The sequence below is a fragment of the Oncorhynchus masou genome, chromosome 13, assembly GCF_036934945.1.
Source record: "Oncorhynchus masou masou isolate Uvic2021 chromosome 13, UVic_Omas_1.1, whole genome shotgun sequence".
NCBI classification, from domain to species: domain Eukaryota; kingdom Metazoa; phylum Chordata; class Actinopteri; order Salmoniformes; family Salmonidae; genus Oncorhynchus; species Oncorhynchus masou.
In genome coordinates this window covers 67,735,552-67,752,814 of record NC_088224.1, presented here as the reverse complement: position 1 = coordinate 67,752,814, position 17,263 = coordinate 67,735,552, and the positions used below count along the sequence as shown (strand labels likewise).

At 40.1% G+C, this 17,263-nt stretch overlaps 1 protein-coding gene across 1 annotated transcript; it reads right to left on the bottom strand.

Moving 5' to 3' along the window:
* Positions 1 to 7,646: 7,646 nt before the first annotated feature.
* Positions 7,647 to 12,180, bottom strand: LOC135552903 (uncharacterized). Its single transcript, XM_064984839.1, has 8 exons — positions 12,011 to 12,180; positions 11,534 to 11,718; positions 11,166 to 11,340; positions 9,398 to 9,487; positions 8,883 to 8,933; positions 8,426 to 8,695; positions 8,244 to 8,291; positions 7,647 to 8,152 (listed from the first exon to the last, which is right to left on the bottom strand). The coding sequence occupies exons 1-8, from the start codon at positions 12,078 to 12,080 to the stop codon at positions 8,004 to 8,006; spliced, it is 1,038 nt and encodes a 345-aa protein (XP_064840911.1). The 5' UTR covers positions 12,081 to 12,180; the 3' UTR covers positions 7,647 to 8,003.
* Between the last annotated feature and the right edge of the window lie 5,083 nt (positions 12,181 to 17,263).

The following is a 17,263-nucleotide window of genomic DNA, read 5'->3' as shown; positions in this document are numbered from 1 at the left end:
GCCTTGATTTCAAAGTCCACAGACATAGATTTTTGGTCTGGTCCGGACCAAGTCTGAACCAATCATAGGCTCCTTTGTTTAGTTCAGATTATGTCAGGTCTGGACCAGCCTTGACTTGGCCCAAAGAAAGATTTTTATTTTATTTTTAAATTTTCAACTTTCATTCAGAACCAAAATTAGCCCGATTTCAACATCTGGAAAATAAGCAATTTCAACTTTCTTTCAGAACTGAACAGTTACCTTATTTCACCTTCTGGAAAATACCTATTTTTTAATATTCGAAAAATATGCGTTTTCAACCTCCTGGAAAATGTGTAGTTTAAACATACATAACATACTTTTCACCTTCCATTCAGAACCTAAATTGAACCTAACTTCAACATCTGGAAAAAATGTATTTTACACATCATTTCAACATGATTTTGTTTACTGGGACTATTCTAGTTTTGCAGGGACAGCAATTTTTGGTCTTGCCTATGGCGGCAGAACTGCAAGGACCAGCCCCGGATAAGAGATGTTCAGAATCATGGACAGCTCTCGGTAGCTCCTCTGCACCTGCATTAGAAGCATGGGGGAGCTCCCTAGTCTCAAGCACTACAAACTACAAACATAAATTAATCAATAAAACAGGAGCAACTGTGTCCCAAATTATTTACACCTGAAGGATGACAGGTCCACCAGGGACGATGGTGTGCTACAGATCACTCTTCCTTTGTTGTTCTCTCAGCACTCCTATTTGCCTCCTCCCTATTATTTTTTTATTTAACCTTTATTAAATTAGGCAAGTCAGTTAAGAACAAATTCTTATTTACAATGACGGCCTACACCGGCCAACCCTGGGCCTATTTGGCGCCGCCCTATGGGACTCCCAATCGTGGCCGGTTGTGATACAGCCTGGATTCAAACCAGTGTGTCTGTAGTGATGCCTCTAGCACTGAGATGCAGTGCCTCAGAACGCTGCGCCGCTCTAGGGAGAATAGACTTGGGACTTATTGATAACACATGCATCCAGAGAATGGGACCTATTCCAAAGCAAAGTAAACACTTTACTTCGCTTTGATGATAAGTCAATAAACCAATCAAATTCCTTTATAAAGCCCTTCTTACATCAGCTGATGTCACAAAGTGCTGTACAGAAACCCAGCCTAAAACCCCAAACAGCAACCAATGCAGGTGTAGAAGCAGAGTGGCTAGGAAAAACTCCCTAGAAAGGCCAGAACCTAGGAAGAAAACTAGAGCAGAACCAGGCTATGAGGGCTGGCCAGTCCTCTTCTGGCTGTGCTGGATGGCGATTATAACAGAACATGGCCAAGATGTTCAAATGTTCATCGATGACCAGCAGGGTCAAATAATAATAATCACAGTGGTTGTCGAGTGTGCAACAGGTTGGCACTTCAGGAGTAAATGTCAGTTGGTTTTTCATATCCAATCATTCAGAGTATCTCTACCGCTCCTGCTGTCTCTAGAGTTGAAAACAGCAGGTCTGGGAAAGGTAGTGCGTCCGGTGAACATGTCAGGGTTCCATAGCCACAGGCAGAACAGGTGAAACTGGAGCAGCAGCAGGGCCAGGTGGACTGGGGACAGCAAGGAGTCATCAGGCCAGGTAGTCCTGAGGCATGGTCCTAGGGCTCAGGTCCTCTGAGAGAGAGAAAGAATGAGAGAGAAAGAAAGAAAGAGAGAAAAAGAGAGAGAATTAGAGAGAGCATACTTAAACTCACACAGGACACCGGATAAGACAGGATAAATACTCCATATATAACAGACTGACCCCAGCCCCTGACACATAAATTACTGCAGCATAATACTGGAGGCTGAGACAGGAGGGGTCGGGAGACACTGTGGCCCCATCTGACGATACCCCCGGACAGGGCCAAACAGGCAGGATATAACCCCACCCACTTTGCCAAAGAGCACCAGTAAGCCAGTGACTCAGCCCCAGTAACAGGGTTTGAGGCAGAGAATCCCAGTGGAGAGAGAGGAACCGGCCAGGCAGAGACAGCAAGGGTGGTTCGTTGCTCCAGTGCCTTTCCGTTCACCTTCACACTCCTGGGCCAGACTACACTCAATAATAGGACCTACTTAAACTTACTTCTGTTACAGAGCGTTGAGCCGCTGGATCTTCTACAGACATCTGTATCACAATAGAAGTCTAACTGGGGGGAATAAAAGTGTAATCAGTGGTGTAAAGTACTTAAGTGAAGATACTTTAAAGTACTACTTAAGTCGTTTTTGGGGGAGTACTTCTGTACTTCATTATTTATATTCTTAACTACTTTTACTTTTACTTCACTACATTGCTAAAGATAATAATGTACTTTTTAGTCCATACATTTTCCCTGACAACTAAAAGTACCCGTGACATTTTGAATGCTTAGCAGGACAGGAAAATCTGGTCTAATTCACATACTTATCAAGAGAACATCCCTGGTCATCCCTACTGCAGCATCCCGGAGTCGCCTCTTCACTGTTGACGTTGAGATGGGTGTTTTGCGGGTACCATTTAATGAAGCTGCCAGTTGAGGACTTGTGGGGCCTCCCACTCCTCTTTCTATTCTGGTTAGAGACAGTTGTTCTGTGAAGGGAGTAGTACACAGCGTTGTACGAGATCTTCAGTTTCTTGGCAATTTCTCGCATGGAATAGCCTTCATTTCTGAGAACAAGTATAGACTGACGAGTTTCAGAGGAAAGTTCTTTGTTTCTGGTCATTTTGAGCCTGTAATCGAACCCACAAATATTGATGTTCCAGATACTCAACTAGTCTAAAGAAGGCCAGTTTTATTGCTTCTTTAATCAGAACAACCATTTTCAGCTGTGCTAACATAATTGCAAAAGTGTTTTCTAATCATCAATTAGCCTTTTAAAATGATCAACTTGAATTAGCTAACACAACATACCACTGGAACACAGAGTGATGGTTGCTGATAATGGGCCTGTATGACTGTATGCCTATGCAGATATTCCATTAAAAATCTGCCATTTCCAGCTACAATAGTAATTTACAACATAAAAAATGGCTACACTATTTCTGATCAATTTGATGTTATTTTAATGGACAAAAAAATTTGCTTTTCTTTCAAAAACAAGGACGTTCCTAAGTGAACCCAGGCTTTTTAACGGTAGTGTACATGTAACAGGAGTCTGGGGAGAGAACACAACCAAGTGTCAAATTGCTCACAATATATAGCAATTGGCTGAACCTATTAAATAGTTTTAACGTGTGTGCACTGGAAATACACAATTCATGTTTTTGTATTAAAACATGACAAATAAAAACCTTGAACACACAATACAACTAAATGTTGAACTGATGTCCTTGCATCAACAAATTCACATGACCTTTGGCAAACCTCAGCTCAGCCTGTAGAATTCCCTCACTCTTTAGTGCTGGGAGTGGGTAATCCTCCTTTGCTTCCTCTTTTTGGGTCTCCATGCTGAGTTCTCACACACTGTTCAACAGAGGTGTGGACTCAAGTCACATGACTTGGACTCGAGTCAGACTCGAGTCACAAATATGATGACTTGGACTCGACTTTCACTTTAACACCAATGACATGTGACTTGACTTGAGCCTTATGACCCGACCAGACCTGACTTGATACCCTCCCCAAGCCCAAATAAAAAAATGATGCTATTAAAAAAAGTGTGCAGCGCATCAACTCTTCATTTAATGGATTACAGTTTGAATCGGACAGCAGCCAATCAAATTGTGCCAGCTGAGAAACAGTTGAGCGTGGCAGTGCAGAGGAACGTCAGCGGGTGAATTCAGATGGAGCCCTTGGAAAGATGATACCCAAAATGATTTTTTTTATATAAAGACAATGCTGTATCAACAAAAAATGGATTGCAACTTGCAAAACATGCGGGAAGAAAGTTACAGATGGAGGCGCAACAATTTCCAACTTCGTTCGACATTTGAAGAAGTTGTGGCTAATATTGCCGGCAGCTATTTATTTTATTACTTTACTAGTGTATCATGTAGGCTAACGTAACGTTAAATCAATGAGCCTCCACACAGTCAGTCAGTGCCGGAATATGATCATTGCAACCAAGATTGAGCTACATCTGGCTAGGCAGTTGGTAGCCTAAATCCTGTCTTTCTCCTGGCTACCCATGTATTTCCATGTAAATATACCGTTTATTTGGAAAGTAATAAATATATAGATATTTTTAAAAGCATTCATGATTTGCATAAATGTAATATACTAATTATTACTCTTGTTAAAAATATGAAATTGTATTACATTTGGTGAAGAACACGCGTAGCACATTCATCTCCTGCACATCTATCACTCCAGTGTTTTATTGCTATATTGTTACTTCGCCACCACGGCCTATTTATTGCCTTACCTCCCTTATCTTATCTCATTTGCACACACTGTATATACTTTTCTACTGTATTATTGACTGGATGTTTGTTTATTCCATGTGTAACTCTGTGTTGTTGTATGTGTCGAACTGCTTTGCTTTATCTTGGCCAGGTCGCAGTTATAAATGAGAACTTGTTCTCAACTAGCCTACCTGGTTAAATAAAGGTGATAAAAGTGCCCATTATGACTTGTTTAGGACTCGAAACTCAAAGTTAAAGACTTGATACTTGACGGTCTTGACTTGGGAATTGAGTGCTAAGACTTGAGACTTACTTGTGACTTGTAAAACAATGACTTGGTCCCACCTCTGCTGTTCAATGCATAGCTGCAGTGGAAGGTCATTCTTAGAAAGGGAGAAATTACATGCAAACATACAGGTGTAACTCCTTTATATCTTCCACACTATAAATTACAATCTGGATCACTGTGATTCTTAACTAAATCGGGTATCTCGAAATATAGATCCTTGACTATTATGCAGAAGTTGATCTGCCTCAACGTTCACCCAATAGACCATTTTACAAAAACAAAATGTCATAAAATAAGCTAAATCAAAAAGGGTACTTTTGAGATATAAATATTTTAAATGTTGAATAAATTAATGGAAAACATTGTATTTCAGAATCTATACATACTCTATATTTGAGCACACAATAAGGTGTATAATTGTCAGGATTTGGCCAGGGTTGTTCCGGGTTTTGGTCAGTAGATGTCCCCATTGTGCTTTTTGTCCCTATGTTTTTCCCTTGATCCCCATTATTATTTGCACCTGTGTCTCGTTTCCCCTGATTGTATTTAAACCCTTTGTTTCCCTCAGTTTTGTGCTCTGTGTTTGTATGTTAGCACCCTGCCCTAGTGTTCTGTGTGCTCTTGTCGATTCCGGGTTCTGTCAGGACCCGGTTTCGAACCTGGGTCTCCAGAGTGAGAAACAGTCACTTAACCAACTGAGCCACGAATAGACAGCAGAACCCAGAAAATGAGGCAGACACAGCAGTACTTAAGACGGTGTATTTAATAAAGAAAAAATCCTAAAATACAAAAAATGGCAAATCCAAAAGGTGGTAGGAAAAACACAAAAAGACCTCAAAAGAAACTCACCAAAAATAAACAAAAACAAAAAACAGAATACCACAAGAACTTCACCCGGAATCGACAAGAGCACACAGAACACTAGGGCAGGGTGCTAACATACAAACACAGAGCACAGAACTGAGGGAAACAAAGGGTTTAAATACAATCAGGGGAAACGAGACACAGGTGCAAATAATAATGGGGATCAAGGGAAAAACATAGGGACAAAAAGCACAATGGGGACATCTACTGACCAAAACCCGGAACAACCCTGGCCAAATCCTGACAATAATGACAGCGATATGTTGTCTGTGTCATGTATGGTTCACAGATCATAGGGTCTTACATGAGGCATGTCTAGGTCTAAAAGGGGCCTAAAATTGCCACTTTCATCATGAGTTTCTAAAAAATGCTTTATGTGATACAAATGTGAGAAACATGTCAAACATTTCTCACAATTAAGTTTCTATGTAAGAATTGCCAGAACAATCTGAGATACCAAAAACATTTTCCATCAACAATCTGAAAGGAGGCCCAAGGAAAAAAATAAATTTGATGTGGTAGGGAAATAGATCTGATAGAGAAATAGAGAAATAGACCATCTAAATGGTACACACCTCTGTGATTGAACGCCACAGTAGGTGAATTGAAAGAGGAATGTAACAGAGTGATCAGTCCTGGTTTTGGGCTGGCCATTCTGGCTGAGGTTGGAGGGGATCTGGACTGTGTCCAGGTTCAGAGGGGGGGGGGGGTGCCATTCTGGAAAATGATGATGATGAACCCTTGTCTCAGTGCCCAAGGGGAACTTCTCGATGGTGGATTGTCAACTTTGCTGATTTCCTCTGAAGGGAATGTTTACAGACTGTTGATAACTGATATAATTTCACACTATAATGCTGCTGAATACATTCTTTCCACAATGCAACTTTTGTATCATATCACATTAAGGCAAATATTTTCTTACCTTTCAGGATGCCAGTTGGCATTTTAAAGATGAGAGGCAATCTCTTGGTGATCTCAACTTGGCCCTCATTGTCACGAACCTCGCCGAGGATGGTGCCTCTTCCTGTTCGGGCGGGGCTCGGCGGTCGTCGTCGCCGGCCTATTAGCTGCCATCGATTCCCTTTCCGTTTGTTTTGGTAATTGGGTAATTGGGTACACCTGTTTTGTATTAGGGTTTGTTTGTAGGTTATTTAAGGGCACTAGGCCCGCTGGGTATTTGTGCGGCCTTGTTTTTTGTTACTCTGTGTTGGATGGTGTTATTTTGTTCATGTCCTTATTCGCCGGACTATTTCTGTCCTATTGTTTGGACTGGCAACTTATATACGCCCTGTGTGTTGGCGTAACCATTTTTGTTGCGCTGGGGAATAAATTTGACAAAACGACTGAACCCTGCTCTCTGCGCCTGATTCCACCCACCACTCCTAGTTATCGTAACACTCACCGACCATAGCCTTGATGACCACTGTTGTTATCTCCCTGGCACATTGGAATAAAAGTGATGATAACGTCAGTATAGTTTCTTTATTAAAGAACCATGAATAATAACCACGCTGCGTTTTGGTCCGCCTCTCATTCAACTCAAGAAAACCGTTACGGTCAGCCTTTACAAGGCCCATAAAGCTGCCAGGAGGGCAGCACACGGGAGAGTTGGAGGTAGTGAGAGGTTGCTACCGGACAGATGTCCTCACGGTCTGCTAGACCTGAGCGGCTTGGTGGTCTACTCCAGAGCCCAGAAGGCGGTAACCCGGAAGAGGTTTCCTGGAGGAGACCGATTTCTTTTATTTTTGTTTTAATTGAACACTCTTGAAACTGAGGCGTCCGTGTCTTATCTGTGTGAACGTCTTGATAAAACCCCCTGGTCTGCCACATTACATTGGACATACAGTAATGTTGAATGGAAACTGGATGAATGTAATTTATGTCTTCGTAACCTGCAGTTCTATTTCCTACCTTTCAGACTGTCAGTGCGGTTGAATGTATGGATTATATCCCTCTTGCTCTGTGCAGTTTAGGGTAATAATAACGAAGAATCATTACATCAACAGAAGAGTACCTCTTCATCTCTGATGGTCAGCAAACAATGGGCCTGGGTGACCATCCACTGGTAGGGTGACACAGCTGGGGGTTATTAGGGTTAATTGTCTTGATTAGAGACTTTTCTGATTCACATTGGATAATACAATGCATGAAAGAATCATAAACCAATTTAAAAATGATTTAACTTTATTTCATATTTGTTTCACTTCCAAGACAATGTAATGTACTTTATTAACAACAACAAAAATAAAATACAACCTAAACAAAATTGAGAGCAAGGAGTTGAGACCCAGTATCCTCTTCATCCCGTCTATAGTTTGTGGAGTTTGACTACACTGTTATAGATTGGGTTTTCATATTCACATTCTGGGAGAGAGAGGTCTTAATATAAATTATTATGATTATACAGTATGTTGTGTGTAAAAAAAAGCAACTTACACTCTTTGGGTTTCTTTCTCCAAAAGCTTTCTGCAATGAGGAGACAAGGCTTTAATAACAAAATGCTAGAGTGCATATTGATTTGTTTCAGAGATTACTGTAAAGCATAGTGTGTAGGACATCTCTTTGGCTGTTGTCCATTTGGGATCTGCCATCCTGGTTGGTCTTTGCTTCGTTTGCTCTTTGGTGGTTGTCCATCTGAACTCTGGTTTGCTGGTTGCTCTCGGCTTGGTTTGCTGTCAGAGTTCACGACAAGTCAATGTAATTCATAAAAGGATCACCGCAAGCCAATACTGTAAATTGATCATTACAAAGCTCTGACTTTACCATAGTAACGTTGTCCGAGACTCGATTGGCGCAATCTGCTCATGAGTTCTGGGGAAGGAAAGTCCATAAAGTTTAGTTACTTCTGAATTCAACATGCATACCAAGTGGGGATGAAAATATTGGTATCATTGAACAAGGGATAATGGTTATAGAATGTCTATGGTATGTTACAAATAGCTCACCTCCATGAAACCCCTGTCTTCTGTTCTCACTCGAATCTCTCAATTTATTTTTGTATCTAACTGGTTCGTGCTGGTTTCTTTGTGCTTCATGTTGAATTCTGGTTGGATCATGCTGAATTCTGGTTGGATCATGCTGAATTCTGGTGGGATCATGCTGAATTCTGGACGGATCGTGCTGAATTGTGGTCGGATCATGCAGAATTGTGGTCGGATCATGGTGAATTCTGGTCGGATCATGCTGCATTCTGGTTGGATCATGTTCATTGTTTTCTATTGAAAGGTGGGAAGAGAACAGTTCAAACTAGGTCCATGTAGAATTCCATGTAGAATTCTACACTAATTTCATGTTTCAATCAGATTTGAAAGTGATGCTCAAATGCCATAGCAATAATACATTCTCTTTCTCAAAAAATGTAAATTAACATTGAGGATTAGAACAAGAGCATAGAGGCCCAACCTGCACAGAAATGGGTGTTGATATAGTCTGGTGTTCTTTCAGTAGAAACTCCTAAAACAAGAAAGGGCACTTCTATAAGATTATCACTTTTTCAGGTGTTATGTATTTTTTGAAAGTACAAGTACATCACATTTCACAAACATATTAGGCTATTTTGAAATGTTCTACCACAGCATCCCTGCAGTTCCTCTTTCTAAAGCATATACTGGTTGGCATTAAGACCTGCCTACAGGCCTGTTTAAACTGTGCAATGTGCATATTTTCAGTAGGATATGTAGCGACTTAACTGATATGGAAGCAGCTTGCAAAGTTGCACAATCAACATAATAACATTTACATCCGAAAGAAAGCATGCTGCTTAATGCTCATAGGAAGGTTCGGATTAGCCCAAATAACTGTTGCTGTACTCGGTCAAGCATACTGTATACTGTGCAGCATGCCGTGCTAGCTGCAACCATATCATTCCAATGCAGAAGTAAAACTGAGTGAGTCAGATGGAACATGTGGGTGCTCACGTGTCCATTTCACCCAGCAGAAACAGCCACTTAGGAGCACTAGGAGGATGGCCAAACTGCCGACGCTGAAAAACAACACGATGTGTGAACCTAGACGAGTAAAGAGGAAGAGGTGGTTTTATTCACGTGTATCTTACAGGAAACAATAAGCGAGAGAGCTGCTGAGTCTAAACCGACCAGAAATGTGTTTGCCTTTACAGAAAGTAACCCTGGAAGGAAAAACCGACCACATGCTTGACTTTTTCCACGTTTGGTTACGTTACAGCCGTATTCTAAAATGGATTAAATTGTTTTAAAAAACTCCTCAGCAATCTACACACAATACCCCATAATGACAAAGAAAAAACTGATTTTGAGAAATTTTAGCTAATTTCTAAAATAATATAACCTGACATAGTTATGGAAAAAGTACCCAATTGTCATACTTGAGTAAAAGTAAAGATACCTTAATAGGAAATGACTCAAGTAAAAGTGAAAGGCACCCAGTAAAATACTACTTGAGTATAAGTCCAAAAGTATTTGGTTTTAAATATACTTAAGTATCAAAAGTAAATGTAATTGCAAATATGTACTTAAGTATTAAAAGTATAAATAATTTCAAATTTCTTATATTAAGCAAACCAGATGGCAATTGTTCATGTTTTATACATTTACAGCTAGCCAGAGGGACACTCATACATCATTCAGAAACAAAGCATTTGTGTTTAGTGAGTTGCCAGATCAGAGGTAGTAGAGATGACCAGGGATGTTCTCTTGATAAGTGCGTGAATTTGATGTTTTCTGTCCTGCTAAGCATTCAAAATGTAACGAGTACTTTTGGGTGTCAGGGAAAATGTACAGATTTAAAAGTACTTTTTGTAAAAGTAAAAGTAAAATATAAATGGTACAGTAAATGGTACAGGACAGATACCCCAAAAAACTACTTAAGTAGAACTTTAAAGTATTTTTACTTAAGCACTTTACACCACTGCTGAAATACATTATTTACATAAGTATTCAGACCCTGGCCAGAGTTCCTCTGTGGAGATGGGAGAATCTTCCAGAAGGACAACCATCTCTGCAGCACTTCACCAATCAGGCCTATATGGTAGACTGGCCAGACAGAAGCCACTCCTCAGTAAAAGACACATGACAGCCAGCTTGGAGTTTGCCAAAAGGCACCTAAAGACTCTCAGACCATGAGAAACTAGATTCTCTAGTTTGATGAAACCAAGATTCAACTCTCTGGAAGGGGAGAAACTCCCCAAATACAGGTGTGCCGAGCTTGTAGCGTCATACCCAAGAAGACCCGGGGCTGTAATTGCTGCCAAAAGTGCTTCAACAAAGTACTGAGTATAGGGTCTGAATAGTTACAGTATGTAAATGTTATATTTCTGTTTTTCATTTTTTATAAATTAGCAAACATTTCTAAAAAACAGTTTTTTCTTTGTCATTATGGGGTGATTTTAGAACAAGGCTGTAACCTAACAAAATGTGGAAAAAGTCAAGGGGTCTGAATACTTTCCAAAAGCACTGTCCTGTATGAAACCTTCACCAATTATTTTAACTCATTACTGGTGACTTGAAAGGGTCCTATATCTTCAGATACAACAGTATAAGAGATTATTGTTCTAATGTAACAATAAAGTGACTTTCTCTTGATTCAAATATTCTGTTGAGGTTGCAAGAAGGAATCAAATCTACAACTCAGGTGTTGTTACAAGCACCATTCTCCAACCAACTGAGCCGTTGAAACAATATATTACTGTAGATACTAGCATAGTGTTACCTTCTTCAAGTTCCTCAACTTCCACTCGACGGCACTGGTCATGACTCTGTAGCTCACAGCAGTAGGAGCCCAGGTCTGAGGCCTGAAGGGCATCGATTAGGATGGAGAAGTTCCTCAGACCTCCATGATTGGGGAAAGCCTTCACTCTGCCCTGCCTGGGGTCCAGAAAGTCCACCTGATAATAATAAATTCATATTTTATTTATAAATGAATTTATGTTATTTGAAGAGGGTTTTTCATTAATGCAGAAATTACAAAGCTGCACATAAAAAATATGGTTAAAAAGGCTTTCAAAAGGCTAAAATCTCAAAACAAAAAAGAAGGCTAGTATTGTACATGCGACACAGACAACTGAAAGAGGCAACAACCTTCCCAGAGAACGTGATGTTGACCAGGCTGGCACCAGAACCAGAGCCCTGGTTCCACACCACCCAGCCATGGCCAGGGCTAATGCCCAGAGAGGTGGACCCAAAGCTGCATGACAGGAGCAACGCAGAGCCTAGTGGAGCCTGGAGGGTGGATGTGTTACAGGAGTCATGGCAATGTTTGTTACCTAGAGGTGGAGTGTTGGGTTTGTACGGTTATCAGGCTCATAGATAAAATGTTGCAATGTAATGGTTAAAATACACAGCCATTTCATGGTAAATTCTCAGCAGCATACACACATTTTTCTGATGTAAGTTAAAAATAGGGTTTTAAAAAATTACACCATTTTTACCCTGATGCACAATACATTCACATGACAGGAAGCTTCTCTTAAATTTCTACTCTCCAACTCTACATTTATTCTCTCATAGCTCTACATAAAATGCTGTATCTATATTATCATTATTTTAAGCACTTACCCATTGAAGCAAAAGAGGTATAACATAATACCATCCAAAAACAACAGACTTCAGTTTTGACCAAGAGCATTTTCTGTATTTTAATGTATGGCAGTGAGCGGTACCTGAAATGTAAGTGAAAGTACCCAGCACATATATCCAGTAGCTACAAGTTAAAGGGCAAACCTCTACAACTAAGTTTGCGCACAGAGGCAATTGATTAGGTCACTTCCTGTTTGAGCAGCTGTGCCTGTTTCTATTTGTCTCCTTTCTTTTTATACATATCTGAAAATATTTAATATAGTTGTAACGCGGTTCTTCCTGGGAAGGAGAGGCGGACCAAAACGCAGTGTGGTTATTTGTAAACATCTTTAATAAAGATGAAAACACGAACAATATACAAAAACAATAAACGTGAAAAACCCAAACAGCCCTATCTGGTGCAGACAGAGACAGAGACAGAGACAGAGACAGAGACAGAGACAGAGACAGAGACAGAGACAGAGACAGAGACAGAGACAGAGACAGAGACAGAGACAGAGACAGAGACAGAGAGACAATCACCCACAAATCCCAACACAAAACAGGCTACCTAAATATGGTTCCCAATCAGAGACAATGACTAACACCTGCCTCTGATTGAGAACCATATCAGGCCAAACATAGAAATAGACAAACCAGACACACAACATAGAATGCCCACCCAGCTCACGTCCTGACCAACACTAAAACAAGGAAAACACAAAAGAACTATGGTCAGAACGTGACAGTAGTGTTACATTTGAACTGGTTCTTGATTCATTTGATATATTATAACATGTTTGACAATGTTATTACATGTTATTTACATGTTATAACAATCTCACATACTTGGATTATGTGCATGTATACAGCAGGTCTTGTTTTTTTCTCTCTGTGATTATAAACAACTATTAGGCATATTCATGCACGAAAATAACCTGGTTTATGTGCCTGACACATATAGTTACTTTCGGTGCATAAATGCTTATTTTACTTATTTTACTTAACCCTAATACTATTTGCAACAGCATCCAATGGAACAGAGTTCTGAGCAGTAGCACAAATGAGGTGAGATGAAGTAAGCAATCTTACTCAGAAGACCACAGTAGCTTCTTGGTAAAACACACTCTCTAACTAGGCCTCTGTCTGTTGGGTGAATGCAGTGGGGGGTGGTAGTGGGTTGACAGTCAAGAGTGAGCAAAAACATATGTAGATGAACATTTGCGTCAAAGTATTTTTTTGTTTTAGCCCTCATGTTAACATGACTTTTGACAAGAAAGTAGAGGTTTTAATGAACACTACTCCAATATGAATCCATGTGTTACACAATGTTGACGAAAAAGGTAGACAAAATAAATGTGTAAAAATTAATATTGTAAATACTGATCATGGAAATAAAAGAGGCAGAAATTATACTAAAATCAACCATGAGAATATATTTATTACTATTTTATTTTTTTTATTTTTTTTAAGTATGTTATTATGTGGGTCTTTGGGAGATTTTCAATTGATTCCTCCATCCGCCTCCTGCATGAACCAGAATATGATAAGTGACGCACAAGAGTATCCTCTCGGCGTCTAGCATGGAAGTGTTTTAAATCTGTCACACCCCCTTTGAATCAGCCTTTTGTTTTCTCGATGGAGAGCATGCACACATTTAAAAACGATACGCTACTTATCCTTTTATCAATAACATGTCTTGCATACAACTAGTTCAATTGTTTTTTGCACTTTACACACTTATTTTGGGTTTCCACCCCTCTAAACGTAATTTGCCTAATGGCGCATGAGTGGAGAAGGAGAGTCTCATTTCAATCAAGTGCATTTGTTTCCACGTTTTCTCTCCTTGCCTCCACTCCTCGATTACCTTTGACCTTTTTCAAAAGCAGGCAAGGAGAGGACAGAGGAGAGGATGCGAGAGTTGATCAAAACTGATTCAGATTCTCTCTTTGTCACTATAGTTTTTGTAACTAAGGTATGTGATCATCAACCACATCATCCACCAGGCCTGTTCACCCCGCTACCATCCAGAAGGTCAGTGCAGGTGCATTAAAGCTGGGACCGAGAGACTGAAAAACAGCTTCTCTCTGAAGGCCATCAGACTGTTAAATAGCCATCACTAGCCGGCTACCACCTGGTTACTCAACCCTGCACCTAACATGCTGCTGCCCTATATACAGTTGAAGTCGGAAGTTTACATACACCCGAGCCAAATACGTTTAAACTCAGTTTTTCACAATTCCTGACATTTAATCCTAATAAAAATTCCCTGTCTTAGGTCAGTTAGGATCACCACTTTATTTTAAGAATGTGAAATGTCAGAATAATAATTGAGAGAATGATTTATTTCAGCTTTGATTTCTTTCATTACATTCCCAGTGGGTCAGACGTTTACATACACTCAATTAGCATTTGGTAGCATTGCCTTTAAATTGTTTAACTTGGTTCAAACGTTTTGGGTAGCCTTCCACAAGCTTCCCACAATAAGTTGGGTGAATTTTGGCCCAGTTCTCTTGACAGAGCTGGTGTAATTGAATCAGGTTTGTAGGCCTCCTTGCTCGCACACACTTATTCAGTTCGGGCCACAAATCTTCTATGGGATTGAGGTTAGGGCTTTGTGATGGCCACTCTAATATCTTGACTTTGTTGTCCTTAAGCCATTTCCACAACTTTGGAAGCATGCTTGGGGTCATTGTCCATTTGAAGACCCCTTTGCGACCAAGCTTTAACTTCCTGACTGATGTTTTGAGATGTTGCTTCAATATATCCACATCATTTTCCTGCCTCATGACGCCATCTATTTTGTGAAGTGCACCAGTCCCTCCTGCAGCAAAGCACACCCACAACATGATGCTGCCACCCCCGTGCTTCACGGTTGGGATGGTGTTCTTCGGCTTGCAAGCCTCCCCTTTTCCCTCCAAACATAACGATAGTCATTATTGCCAAATAGTTCTATTTTTGTTTCATCAGACCAGAGTACATTTCTCCAAAAAGTACGATCTTTGTCCCCATGTGCAGTTGCAAACCGTAGTCTGGCTTTTAAATGGAGTTTTTGGAGCAGTGGCTTCTTCAAATCAAATCAATCAAATCAAATGTATTTATATAGCCCTTCGTACATCAGCTGATATCTCAAAGTGCTGTACAGAAACCCAGCCTAAAACCCCAAACAGCAAGCAATGCAGGTGTAGAAGCACGGTGGTTAGGAAAAACTCCCTAGAAAGGCCAAAACCTAGGAAGAAACCTAGAGAGGAACCAGGCTATGTGGGGTGGCCAGTCCTCTCCTGGCTGTGCCGGGTAGAGATTATAACAGAACATGGCCAAGATGTTCAAATGTTCATAAATGACCAGCATGGTCGAATAATAATAAGGCAGACTCAGGACAACTGAGCTTTGAAGGAATACGCAGATTTAAAGAGGAGTCTGTAATTTGCTTTCTAATAATCATAATTTTTTCCTCAAAGAAGTTCATGAATTTATCACTGCTAAAGTGAAAGTCATCCTCTCTTGGGGAATGCTGCTTTTTAGTTAGCTTTCCTTGCTGAGAGGTCCTTTCAGGTTATGTCGATATAGGACTCGTTTTTACTGTGGATATAGATACTTTTGTGCCTGTTTCCTCCAGCATCTTCACAAGGTCCTTTGCTGTTGTTCTGGGGTTGATTTGCACTTTTTGCACCAAAGTATGTTCATCTCTAGGAGACAGAACGCGTCTGATTTCTGAACGGTATGACGGCTGCGTGGTCCCATGGTGTTTATACTTGTGTACTATTGTTTGTACAGATGAACGTGGTACCTTCAGGCGTTTGGAAATTGCTCCCAAGGATGAACCAGACTTGTGGAGGTCTACAATTTATTTTCTGAAGTCTTGGCTGATTTCTTTTGATATTCCCATGATGTCAAACAAAGAGACACTGAGTTTGAAGGTAGGCCTTGAAATACATCCACAGGCACACCCCCAATTGACTCCAATTATGTCAATTAGACTGTCAGAAGCTTCTAAAGCCATGACATCATTTTCTGGAATTTTCCAATCTGTTTAAAGGCACAGTCAATTTAGTGTATATAAATTTCTGACCCACTAAAATTGTGATACAGTGAATTTTAAGTGAAATAATCTGTCTGTAAACAATTGTTGGAAAAATGACTTGTGTCATGCACAAAGTAGATGTCCAAACCGACTTGCCAAAACTATAGTTTGTTAAGAAGAAATTTGTGGAGTGGTTGAAAAATTAGTTTTAATGACTCCAACCTAAGTGTATGTAAACTTCTGACTTCAACTGTATATCAAGACATAGATTTTCTCTGTACATTTATGAATCACAGGTTGGTAATGAAATCAAAATAGAAGAAATCAAGAATATTAGCGCCAGTGAGAGTAACCTGTTCTTGGTTGGTGACAATAAAACCTTGGAGAGCATCCTCTCCAAGCTAGAGACCAGTATGTATCATCAAAGGAATCTTTAACCTTTACATTGTGTCCCATTATCGTCATATGCTGTATGTGTGCAATTTAATGTAGGAGGTTGAGTGTAGCCTAACACGGACAGGCTGTGAGGTGCATTTTACATCCTACCCCATTAGAAATATTATTTCTTATTCACTTTATAACAAAATGTTTGTGTCACTCTGATTTATAAACCAGCATTGAAGCAGGGGGATGGCTTTCAATTTCAACTCGCAGAGGCTGGATTCAGCAATCTCATTACACTTGATGTAAGTTGTTAGGTTTTCAACTTTGTTTCTTACACACTGGTTTTCTAGTTAAGGCCAGAGTCTGCAGTCTGGAGTGCCATGGTCCAACGTGTACTGTTCCTATTAGATGGAGACAGTGACTATATCTGAGATGCAGTTTTAGGATCATAATAGTATCTCTATCCGCTTGCCTCAGATTTGTCTAATTCTTATTGGCTTCTGGCAAGTAACATCCATTTTCTCCTCTTCCTAGGGGTCCTTAATGTTCGGCGCTGTGGGGGCTAATGACTGGAGTGGAGGAGTGATCTTATAACACCCCAAGGAGAATAAAGTCACATTCTTAAATGGATCTTCCTCAGAGCCAAGGTTCTCCTACTTAGGTAAATTATGGGACATGTAATCACTGTTACCCAGAAGTAAAATTATAGCAAAATATAATCTGTCCACGAGAGATTATGGGACATGCAATTTCACACACAAAGTTTTTGAAGGTTTTTGTTTGGTATTGTTCATCCTCATCCTGGGGCCATAACTGAAGGTCAGAGCTGCCAACTCTCACACATT

Excerpts from the sequence above, each read along its gene's own strand:
- LOC135552903 (XM_064984839.1), bottom strand. The coding sequence starts at position 12,080 with ATGCTCTTGGTCAAAACTGAAGTCTGTTGTTTTTGGATGGTATTATGT. Across the intron at positions 8,696-8,882 it reads CAACACCCATTTCTGTGCAG|AAAACAATGAACATGATCCA; the intron begins GTTGGGCCTCTA and ends ACCTTTCAATAG. Across the intron at positions 8,292-8,425 it reads AAGACAGGGGTTTCATGGAG|AACTCATGAGCAGATTGCGC; the intron begins GTGAGCTATTTG and ends TTCCTTCCCCAG.